Raw genomic sequence first — 13,015 nt, 5'->3', positions numbered from 1 at the left:
CATGCATTACCAAGGATGACATGCAAATCCATTAAAAAATATCTTGAAATTAGGGGTAAGAGAAGTGGCTGAGTATAAAGTCCTTGACACACAAGTATAAGGAACTGATTTTTTTTTCTCCAAAACTCATGAAAAAAAAAATAGACGTAGAGATTTTTCAGTGCTTAAGCATCCTGGCTCCTTATCCAGAAGATGCTTGAGTTTCAGAACACAAGTAGTGGCTAAAAGCCATTTGTAGTATTAGTTCCAGAGTATTTGACAACCCTCTTCTGGTACCCATGAACAGTGTATACACAGTGGGCACAGAAATATATTTAGGCAAAACATTCACATGCATACATTAAAAATAAATGACTTAAAAAATATCTAGACATGGCAGAGTTAGCCTGTATTCCCAGTGCTTGGAGAGCAGATAGGAGAAACCTTGGGTCTAACTTGCCAGGGTAGCTGAAAAGCCTCACTTTCAAAGAATCTCTGTTAAAATATATACACAGGGATATAGATTAGATATAGATATAGATGCAGATACAGATACAGATACATATATATATAGTGATAGAGATAGATAGATAGAGATAGACACAGATATGGATATAGATATAGATATAAAATGTTGATATGAAGAATAAAGCTTCAATGAGAATTCTATGAGTGGGGAGATCAGGCTTTTCCTGAAAAAAGAGAACATTTATACAACTTTGCCAAATTTGCGATGAATTTATTTAATAAAAAATTGTTTTTACAGTAAGAAGAAGCAGAGTTTTATTTCAATGGTGATTTAATTAGCAATATTAACAATGTCTGTGCAATGAGCACAGGGGAAAATTTCCTGAACAGAATACAAATAGCTTATTCTCTAAGATCAAGAATTGACAAATGGGATGTCATAAAATTACAAAGTTTCTGTAAGGCAAAGGACACTCTCAAAAGGAGAAAATGGCAACCAACAAATTGGGAAAAGATCTTTAACAACCCTCCATCTGACAGAGGGCTAATATCCAACATATACAAAGAACTCAAGAAGGTAGACTTCAGAGAGCCAAATAACCCTATTAAAAATAGAGTACAGAGCTAAACAAAGAATTTTCACCTGAGGAATATTGAATGGCTGAGAAGCACCTAAAGAAATGTTCAACATCCTTAGTCATCAGGGAAATGCAAATCAAAATAACCTTGAGATTTCACCTCATACCAGTCAGAATGGCTAAGATCAAAGACTCAGGAGCAAACAGGTGTTTCTGAGGATGTGGAGAAAGAGGAAAACTCCTCCACTGTTGATGGGATTGCAAGCTAGTACAACCACTCTGGAAATCAGTCTGGCAGTTCCTCAGAAAACTGGGCATGATACTACTGGAGGACTCTACTATACCACTCCTGGGCATATACTCAGAAGATTTCCTAGCATGTAATAAGGACACCTGCTCCATTATGTTCATTGCAGCCCTATTTATATCGTAATACCCAAGACACAATTCACATATCAAATGATGCCCAAGAAGAAGGAAGGAGAAGCCCCTGATCCTGGAAAGGCTCAGTGCAACAGTGTAGGGGAATACCAGGACAGGGAAAAGGGAAAGCGTGATTGGTGAACAGGGGGAGGGAAGAGGGTTTTTTGGGACATTGTGGGAGGGGCAATCCAGGAAAGGGGAAATTATTTGAAATGTAAATAAAAAATATATCAAATAAAAAAAACAAAAACAAAAAACAAAAACAAAAACAAAAAACCAATGTCAGCGCATTCCACCCTCAGTAGAAGAACAGAATTTCCATTTGTAATTGTAGAATATGAATGGAAAGTGTCAATGTAAATCCATATTTCAACATACATAGATAAGCTTGTTTTCAACTAGCTTGGCATAGCTTCAGAAAGAAAGTTTTCCTCATCATAGAATATATACAGATACTTTCCTAATTTATCCTTTTTCAATTTTCCTCTTTTTCCTCCAGATTCCTTAGTTTCATCATTTCAGGTTAAGAAAAATAAATTCAGAGATAGTTTTGTACTATTCATTGCAATTTTGTGTGTAACAATTTGTTTTGCTCTATTGTCCTTAGAAAAATTACAAAAGAAACAAAGCACATCTCTCTCTCTCTCTCTCTCTCTCTCTCTCTCTCTCTCTCTCTCTCTGTCTCTCTCTCACTCTATTTTTTCTCTCTCTTTCTCTGTGTGTGTGTGTGTGTCTGTGTTTATTCACATGCATGAATGCAAGTGCATGCATACTGTTACGGCTGGATATGTACGGAGGTCAGAAAACCTCAGGTGCCTTCTACCCTTCTTAAGATGGGATCTATTGTTGGCTACAGCATGTGCTAAGTTGGCTGGTGACAAAGCACCTGAGATTGCCCATTCTCTACCTTACATCCCCCAGGGATTCCAAATATGCATTGGGGCATACAGCTTTAGTTATGGCCTAGGGGACTGAACTCTAGTCTTCATGCTTGCATGGTAAGTGGTTCATGTACAGAACTATCTTCTCAACCCAGAAGGAAAACTCTTTAAGGACAAATATAGCTTGCAAAGGAGGTGGAAAATGGCTCTTTATACTTTTTTATCGTCTCTTGGTTAACTGCACTAATGAATGCATACTCCCACAGACATACCTGCATATATCTAATTAAAATTTAAAAAAAAGAATTGAAGATTACTAAGTAGTAACAAACTATTTAAAAAAAAGCATTTCCCTGCAATGAAAAGAAAATATTATCTCTGTTTGTATTCATTAGCAAACATCATTACACATATAAGATTTTCCTGTTCAAAAAGTTTATTCATGAAACATCATCTTGGTATTGCATAGAAGAACAGGGATTAGGTGACCATGAGAAGGTCATTCAGTCCTCTCTCTGGGAAAAGGAGGTAACCTTAAGATATCAATACAATTAACCCCATGCCATGTAGAGTATAAAAATGCCTGTGCGTGAAATATACTTCAGTGTAGTATATATAAATCAGGAACACAAACAATCTGCATCCAAAGAAAGTTCCCATGTCAGTTTAGGATCCCCTAACTGAATAAAGGGAAGAAAGGGAGAGAGAGAGAGAGAGAAGGGAAAGGGAAGGGAAAGAAAGGAAAGGAAAGAATGAGAAAGAAAACAGCTGAATGGTTACAAAATACATGAAAGATCCACAGAGAAAATGAATTTAATTTGCATGACATATAATATAGACAAAGTGAGATAGCAGTTGATGGGGCAGAAGGATGTATAAAAGTTGAAATGCAAAAACTCGAACATCTGGGTGAGGTAGGAAGTTGATATATGGAGAAGAAAGTCAAGGAAAAGAGCTAGTTGCACTTAAAGAACAGGCAAGTTTAAGGACCCTGTGCCTGGAGGCATGGTAGAGTTGAAAAATCTGGGACAGTGGATTATTTTGTCTCAAAACAAAAGCAAAAAGCCAACAACAAATCATAGATGGCAGCTGAGGAACTAGAGCCTAGCTTGAACTCAGGTTCCAAAGGGTCATATACTCAAGCATAAGTATGCGTGCGCACACACACACACACACACACACACACACACATACACACATACAGAGAGAGAGAGAGACAGAGAGAGAGACAGAGAGACAGAGAGAGACACAGAGAGATAGGCAGAGACAGACAGAGACAGAGATACAGGCAGATATAGAGAGACAGACACAGAGACAGACACAGAGACAGACAGAGCAGAGAGATAGAGTTTGTGCACACACCGGGAATATGTAGAATACGAAGATGTGTGTTCTAGCTAAAATGTTGCAAAAAAAGCAATAAACATCTTAATTGGCACATTTCATATGTCTTGTGTTTTCCCTAATAGCCAATCTTTATTGTGCATTAAGATCAATCCTTTACAGAAAACTGTGAGTGATTACTCTATTCTTTTTTATTTCAGATTTTTCATTACTCATTTACCGCTTCATATTTGATTTACAACATACACACTGGGTAAGTTCTTTGGTTTTCTACATTTTATGAACCATTGTCCAGCCGAGTTGTCACAGATGTCAGTTTGTTCACTTGATAATATTTGCATCTTTTCAAGGGAAGTGTGGGAGTTGAATCCCCCAGAAGTTGAGGACTCAGTGTTGCAGTATGCGGCCTGGGGTGTGCAAGGACAGCAGCTGGTAAGCCTGCTCAACCCAGACCCAGTCCAGTGAAGTCAAATGTGAAATCTGTACAAATTCTCTTCCTTGTGCAATTTATCCTACAAGCCTTGATGTGTTCCTCTGCATTAATACTTTTGCATGGTTCCCTAAGAATAGGTGAAATAAGGATTGGGAGGTAACTCAGTAGAGAAAGTATTTGTCAAGTACCGTAAAGACCATGGTTTTTAACTCTAGTACCAGTATAAAAACTGGTTGTGATAGTGTGTAGTTGTACTTGCAACCCCAGCACAGGAGGGCCAGAGACAGAAGGTTCTTGGTGCTTCCTGGAGAGAAGATAGGGCCCATTCAGTTTCAACTCTCTTAAAATATATTTTCTTAAACAATGGTGACTGGAAATGTCATACAATTTTGACCTCTGGCTTATCATACATACATGCATGTATATTCTCTGCTACATGTGAATGAACACACACACACACATACACACACAAAAGAATAAAGCAAATGATGTTTAGAACTATTTGCTAGTTGTCCAATTTAAAAAGTATTTATCAGGTAATATATTGTCAAAACAGTAATTAATAATAAAAACAGAACAATTTAGGTTAAGATATTGTCTTATATCCATACAACTCCTCCTACCTACTATTGCCAACTATTTTGAAAATTTTATTTTCAATTTCTATACTACTAAAGTAGTGGAAACAGAGAATACTACAATTACTTATATATTTATATACTTATTTTTGCATCATTTTTATTTGTTTGTTTGATTGATTGGTTAGTTGGTTAGTTTTGAGAACAGTGCTCATGTATCCCAATGTGTTCTTCAACTACCTGTGTACACATGAATGACCATGATCATCTGATCCTCCTGCCTTTACCTACTACATGCCAGGATCACAGGCATGTACTACCACATGCCTATACCATAATACCTTTTGTAAAGTCATAAGATAGCTTGTGGGACTCAGTTGTCTCCTTCTATTATGTCTCAAGAAATTTCCTTAGGTCCCCAGGCTGGGAAGCAAGCTCCTTCAGCCTCTAACTCTCCACAGGTAGAAATGATAATATGTGTTTCACTTTTCTTTTTTTAATTACATGTATAGAAGATTGTAGGGCTTTCTAAAATTCTATCTATTCCTTACCTAATATAATAGATAATAATATTTTTATAACAGTAATTTTACTTTCCATTGAGATGTTTCCTTTTTGGTACATATTTTATTAAATCATGGTAGTTCAGAATTGGTGTTAAGATTTAATTGTATTCTTTAGAAGTAGGTCCATACTTTGAATGCGACATGATTTGCATGCTCTATGTAATTAATACACATTTTGATGAATGTGCTCTGTGAAGAATTGTGTAGATTCCCCAGTGCTGGACACTTTTTTCTACTGAGACTGTTAGAGCAATCTCCCTAATTCTGTTCTTATTCAAGTTCCCTTTCTAATAATGTTGGTTGTTTGACATCTTTCTTTGGATGCTATCAGTTTTACATCATAGAATTGTACTATGTTCTTAAGAATATGGGAATTTAAAAATGACAATTATATCTAAAATATGAAATTGATTTTGTGATAATTTAATCAACATGGATTTATCTTATTTACAGTCCAAAGTATAACCTTTGAAATGTCTTTTAATTGAGTTTAGAAACATCTAGATGTTTTGAAAATTAAAATTGATAGTTCAACATTAGCCAGAAGGGTTTGAAGTATGTTTTTTATTTTCTTTCCTCTTCAATGTCTTCATTAATTAAATTAAAACATCTGTACCATCTTATCATGCTAAAATTTTTGAATAATACTTCATTTACCATAGGCCACTCAGCATTGTTGTTTTTAGAAGTCATCCATTATAAATTTAAGTAATCATTTCTAATGCTGCTAGCTTAAAAAAAGAAGGGACACTAACAATTTAACAAATAGGCTACAGAAAAGTGAGCGGTTACCGGATTTTCATTGGAAATAAATCATGAAACCTTGAAGTAAAATATCATTGAAATGGGGGGGGGGTCTATGTCAGTGTCAGATCACATGACCTGGCCTAGGCATTATCCATGGTAATATTTCATATTCACCATTGTTAAAATAAATTCATTTAACTATGTTTCTAATCATTCTTTATTAACAATAATATGTCATTGTAACTTTACATTAAAGGTATTATTTAAAAGTTTTATTTGTAAGAAAGAGGGAAATGAAGAAGGAGCAATAAGGCAGGCTGGAAGAAAAATATGAGAGCCACATAATTTTAAAAGTAACAGTGTCGCACTCAACAATATTTGAGTATCTGCGTAGATCAGTGACATGATCCAGAATCAATATTGTTGACAGATTTTTATAGTGATTTGGTGGATGTACCTATTCCCTAAAGTGGAAACTAAAAGTTAAATGTAATATTTGAAGCACCTGCTTAAAATGGAGAAGACATCTTTAATTTTCTACAGAGTTTTTAAGTTTCTAGATAGTTTTATGAACTTATGTGAGATGTAGATTGAGCAAATAAAGGCTTACCTTAAAACACTGAAAAATGCGCATGTGAACATGATAGTCCCTAAATTGTATTCCACAAATAAATCATGGATAATACTCTGTATTCATTCTCCTTTCTACATAAATCGGTGGCTAGTTAAATAAATAATTATGAATCAAATAATACAGTGATTTAAATAAAATAGAATTCAGCTGTCTAGACACTAGTGTCTTCTCAGTATATTTGCATTTACCCTGCAGGTACCTAAAGGGATGGAGAAACAATACCTTTTGTCCTGAGTTGTAGGTATTGAGTATAGCAACAGGAACCAGAAGCAGACAGTGGGGAGCAGATAGTGGATGCAGGAGGTAGCCAGTCACTAAATCTCATTGCCTCCTGTTGGCAATGCTAACTGTTGTTCTGGGCAACTTGTTGCATCCAAACTCAGAACTAATGAAATTCTAAAATCTAGAAGCAAGATACTGTTGTGTTACTTAAGAATCCTTAGGAACTCTTTAAAATATAGACTGATTTCAGTGAATTTCATTTTCTAAGCCTTGAAGAAACATGTGTGTATCTCCACTAAATATACTTTGGTATGGTCAGTGAAGTACTATCAATTGTTTAGTTCATAATTCTTTTTTCTATTAGATATATTCTTTATTTACATTTCAAATGATTTCCCCTTTCCTGGTCTTCCCTCCCCAGAACCCCATAAGCCCTCTGCCCTCCCCCTGTTTCCCATTCAACTTCCTCCAGCTTCCCTGTCCTGGTATTTCCCTACACTACTACATCAAGCCTTTCCAGGACCAGGGGCCTCTCCTCCCTTTGATGTCCAACAAGGCCATCCTCTACTACCTATGTATCTGGAGCCATGGGTAACCCCGTGTGTACTATCTGGTTGATGAATTTATCCCTGGGTGCTCTGGGAGTCCTGCGTGGCTCATGTCTTTGTTCCTGCTATGGCACTGCAAAACCCTTCAGCACCTTGGGTCCATTCTCCAGCTCCCCCATTGTGGACCTTGTGCTCAGTTCAATGGCTGGCTGAGAGTGTCCCCCTCTGTATTTGTCATGTACTAGCAGAGTCTCCCAGTCGACAGCTATATCTGGCTCCAGTCAGCAAGTACTGGTGGGCATCGATAACAGTGTCTGGGTTTTGTAACTGTATATGAGAAGGATCACTAGGTACGGTAGTCTCTGGATAGTCTTTCCCTCATTCTTTGCTCCACACTTTGTCTCTCTATATCCTTCTGTGGGTATTTTTTTCCCTTTCTAAGAAGGACCAGAGTATCCACACTTTGTTCTTCCTTCTTCTTGGTCATCATTTGATACATGAATTGGGTCTTGGGTATTCCAAGCTTCTAGGCTAATATCCATTTATCAATCGGTGCATACCATATGTGTTCTTTTGTGACTGGCTTACCACACTTAGGATGTTATTTTCCAGTTCCACCCATTTGTCTAAGAATTTCATAAATTCATTGTATTTAATGGCTGAGTAGTATTCCATAGTGTAAATATATTACATTTTCTGTATCCATTCTTCCATTTAGGAACATCTGGGTTCTTCCCAGCTTCTGCCTATTATAAATAGGGCTGCTATGAACAGAGTCGAACATTTGTCCTTATTACATGCTGGAGAATCCTCTGGGTATATGACCAGGAGATGTAGAGCAGGGTAGTATTATGCCGAGTTTTCTGAGGAACCACCAAACTGATTTCCAGTGTGGTTGTTACAGCTTGCACTCCCATCAGCAGCGGAAGAGTGTTCCTTTTTTCTCCACAACCTTACTAGCACCTGCTGTCTCCTGAGTTTTTTATCTTAGCCATTCTGACTGGTGTGAGGTGAAATCTCAGGGTTTTTTTGATTTGCATTTTCCTGATGACTAAGGATGTTGAACATTTCTTTAGGTGCTTCTTAGCCATTCGATATTACTCAGATGAGAATTCTTTGTTTAGCTTTGTACCGCCATTTTTATAGGCTTAGAATAGGGTAGAATAATAGGGTTTAATAGTTAGACTCTGGAGTCTAACTTCTTGAGTTCTATATATATATTAGATATTAACCCTCGGTCAGATGTAGGGTTGGTAAAGATCTTTTCCCAATTTGTTGGTTGCTGTTTTGTCCTATTGACAATGTCCTTTGACTTACAGAAACTTCATAATGTTAAGAGGTCCCATTTGTCAATTATTGATCTTAGAGCACAAGCTATTGGTATTCTGTTCAGGAAATTTTCCTCTGTGCCCATGCATTCAAGGGTCTTTCCTGGTTTCTTTTCTATTAGTTTCAGTGTGTCTGATTTTACATAGAGGTACTTTATACATTTTGAGTTGAGCTTAGTACAAGGAGATGAGAATGGATAGATTTGCATTCTTCTGCATGCTAGCCTCCAATTGAACCAGCACTATTTGTTGAAAAGGCTATCTTTTTTCCACTGGATGGATTTAACTCCTTTGTCAAAGATCAAGTGACCATAGGTGTGTGTGTTCATTTCTTGGTCTTCAATTCTATGCCATTGATATACCTGCCTGTCACTGTGCCAATACCATGCAGTTTTTAACACTATTGCTCTGTAATACTGATTGAGGTCTTGGATACTGATTCCTCCAGAAGTTCTTACTCCTAACCGCTGAACTGTCTCTCTATCCCTTACACTTTTATTTTCTACCTGTCTTATTTCTTTATCACCAATGTAGAGCTAATTGTAGAGCCTTCCCAATAATTTCTCTTATTTCATATATTCATACAGATATAACAGACTTCAAATAATACCCACAATAAGTTATTTATTTATTAAAATTTGTTACTTTAAAATTATCAAAGGATTATTTTACATTTTTTTAAATTATGTGAGATTTTAGTGCCAGTAGCTTTGTGGGAAACAAACTGCAATTCTTTGAAAAGTGCTTTTGTAAAAACATCAGTCTTTTATAAAACTTTTGAAAAGAAATCAGTATTTATCAAGGTTACACTGTTGTACATATAAACATGGAATCAAGTAAAGTGAAAGGCATGTGCACAAAAACGCCTAATGGTGCAATTTGTATGAGAGGCTTTGTCAATATTTGAGGCTATCAGCAAACTCAGCAGTATGATTTCATGACAGATGAGTCAGTGTAATACTTTAATTGCTTATGGATTCTATAAATTAAAAAGTTCTGCACTGTATACTTACTTGCCGATAATTAATTTCTGATCCTTGGTTATGCAGAAGAAAAAAAGAGAGGGAGTTACATGATGTGTGTGATAAAGAAGGTTTAGGCCCAAGCTTCATTGATTGCTTAGGGTTTTCAGTTGCATTGCAGTGAGAGAAGAACTTTGGTTGTGGCAAAGGTTGTGATGAAAAGAGACAGCAAAAGCATTCCATTTCTGGAGAGTATGGTGAACTCATGCACTTCTTTAGCTTTGCTAAGTGTTTTATTAGAAGAAATTGTATGGGAGAAGATTCTGGAAAGAGAGGACATAAGAAGCAAGATCAGTCTACCTTCCCACTTAGACAGCCATTACACTAGCAGACATAGAATTATTCAGATCTCCAAAGTATGAAAGTTTGAACACCCATAAGAATGCTTGGTATAAGCATGTTGGTGATTTCAATTGATTTCTGCTTTTAGCTGGATAGAAGATTTCTTCCTCTTGAGTGACAGGCAGGAGTATATGTGATCTTGAGCATGCCTGAAGCATGTGAGAGCGTGATGAGCAACGGCACCTGAAATCCATCCAGTGTAGTTTTATTCTTAGTGCTAAACAGTCGATGGATTCCCAGGGCTATTGCTCACCATAGCTCCCATATTCTTAGTGCTAAATGCCGCTTCAGGTTTGGAGTTGTATGTACCAGGATAGGCGACTATCATTACAAGCTCTTCACCATCACTATTGCAAGTCCTCTGCACTGCCAAGTTAAACTTCTGGAGGATTAAAGAACACTTGACTTTTAAGTATTGGGCTATTAGGTTTTGAGGAGGAACAGCTACACAGGCTGGCTGTAGAAAAAGGGGTTTTTAAGAGGTCATAGTACAGAACACTAATTCAAAAGATTTAGGTCATTGCCTTAGCTAGTGGATTGAGTGAGAATGGCCCCCAAAAGTTTACAGGTCTGAATACTTGAGCCTAGTTGGTGAAACTGCTTCAGAACAGTAGGAGGTGTAATATGTTGGAGGAAGAGTGTAACTGGGGGTGGCCTTTGAGCTTTCAAAAGCCCAAGTGTGGTGATTTGAATATGAATGGCCCATGGTCTGGTCATATATCTGATTACCTAGTCACCAAAAAGTGGCACTACTTGAGAAGAAATCTAACTTATCACTGGACAGCTGCTCTTTTTATTCCCAATGCTTGATCTGGAAAATATCATCCTAAGTGAGGTAACCCAGTCACAAAAGAATACACATGGAATGCAATCTCAGATAAGTGGATATTAATTAGCCCAGAAGCCCTGATACCCAAGGCACAAATCGCATAACAAATGACTCCCATGAAGAAGTATGGAGAGGGTCCTGATCCTGGAAAGGATTGATCTAACATTGGAGGGGAATATAAGGACAGAGAAAAAGGAGGGAGGTGATTGGAGAATGGATGGAGAGAAAAAGTTTTATGGGACATATGAGGAGGGGGGATCCAGGAAAGAGGAAATCATTTGGAATGTAAACAAAGAATATAGAAAATAAAAATATTTTTAAAAAAAGTAAGAGGATTTTTATTTAACATCCAGCATGCTAGGGCCGCCGTGCACTTGGAGACAGAAGGACTACATGCTGGGCTGCTCCAGCCTTTTATACAGTTCTCAGGGCAGCCATCATCAGGCGCAATGTGATTGGCAGAACAGTGTTACCTTTAAACTAACTGGTTGTTTGGAGATGAAGTAGATGGCCAATGGACTCTGGGCCTTTCCTAGATGCAGGGACCTCCCTGATACTAAGTTTTGACCTGTTTTGATTCTTTTGATTCAGTGGTTTTGTACCCCAGTTCAAGTGTCCCTTTTCATCTTTCTTCACCTTAGTCAAATCCACTAAAAACTAATATTTTATGGTTTTATCATAAGTTTCTTGAGGATCAATAATTTTCTCTATTGTATTGGTTCCTTTTCTGTTGTTATAATAAAATACCATGACCAAAAGCAACTTAGAGAAGGAAGTGTTTATTTTACCATACGATTGAAGAAAGAGTTCATAATGGTGAAGAAGACATACAAGGAGCCTTAAGCAGAGAGCTCACATTTTTTCTCTATATGGGAAGCTTCCAGAGAATAGGAAGTGGGACAAGGCTATGAACCCTTGATAACAACCAATAATTTTCTTTCTCCAGCCTGGTTGCTGATCCAAATCTTGCATAACTTCACCAAATAGAATCTCCAAGTGGGAACTATATTCAATTATAGGAGCCAGTGAGAGACATATATCATTCAGTCCCACTATCTATTTTATATTTTAATTCTCTTCAATTTAACTCTGATTTTTAATGTTTTATTCATTTTTTGTTACTAGTTTGGGATTTAGTGTTTTAATGGTGTTTTAGGTTGAAAACTGGATTATTGATCTGAGATTACATTCACCTTCTTTTTTTAAAATTTGGATATTTTATTTGTTTACATTTCAAATGTTATCCCCTTTACAGTTTCCCCTATGCAAACCCCCTATCCCATCCCCCCTTACCCTGCTTCTTTAGGTTGCTCCCCTACCTACCCACTCACTTCTGCCTCATAACCTAGCCTTCTACTACACTGGGGCAACAATCCTTCACAAGACCAAGGGCCTTCCCCTCAAGGGATGCCAGAGAAGGCCCCTTCAGCTCCTTCAGTCCTTTCCCTACCTCCTCCATTGGGGTCCCTGTGCACAGTTCAATGGTTGACTATCAGCATCTGCATCTGTATTGGTGAGGAACTGGCAGAGCCTCTCAGGAGACAGCTATATCAGGCTCCGGTCAGCAAGTACTTCTTGGAATCAGCAATAGTGTCTGCGTTTGATGTCTGCATGTGCAATGGATCCCCAAGTGAGGCAGTCTCTCCATGGCCTTTCCTTAAGTCTCTGTTCCACTCTTTGTCACTGTATTTCCTGTAGACAGGAGCAATTCTGGTTTAAAATATTGGAGATAGGTGGGTCGCCCCATCCCTCAGTTGGGGGGCCATGCCTAAACTCTGGATGTGGTCTTGATAGGTTCTCCCTCCCCTTTATGGGGTATTTCAGCTAATGTCATCCCCATGGGGTCCTGGGAGGCTGTTGCTTTTCTGGCATCTGGGATTTTTCTGGTTGATACCCCCAGTTTCCCATCCCCCATTGCTTCACAACTCTGTTCAAATTTCTAACCCTCTGTACAGCTCCTCCATCTCCTCCCATACCTGATTCTGCTCCTCTTCCTCTCTTCCTCTTAATTCCTTCCTACCCTATACCTCACTTAATTATATTGTTCCCCCTTCTAAGTAGGACTGAAACATCCACTGTTTGGTCTTCCGTTC

General features: G+C 37.6%; 1 protein-coding gene across 1 annotated transcript in view; it reads left to right on the top strand.

The window, feature by feature from the left end:
- Nucleotides 1-13,015, top strand: part of Dpp10 (dipeptidyl peptidase like 10) — a 794,281-nt gene that overhangs the window by 619,990 nt on the left and 161,276 nt on the right. Inside the window, exons 6-7 of the mRNA XM_052200993.1 lie at nucleotides 3,874-3,926; nucleotides 4,024-4,105. Of these exons, the coding sequence (XP_052056953.1) occupies nucleotides 3,874-3,926; nucleotides 4,024-4,105 (135 nt within the window). The remainder of the gene's footprint in view (nucleotides 1-3,873; nucleotides 3,927-4,023; nucleotides 4,106-13,015) is intronic.

This window comes from Apodemus sylvaticus, chromosome 12 (genome assembly GCF_947179515.1).
Source record: "Apodemus sylvaticus chromosome 12, mApoSyl1.1, whole genome shotgun sequence".
Taxonomy (NCBI): Eukaryota; Metazoa; Chordata; class Mammalia; order Rodentia; family Muridae; genus Apodemus; species Apodemus sylvaticus.
Note: the sequence above shows the minus strand (reverse complement) of the source record. Positions and strands in the feature narration are given on the sequence as shown.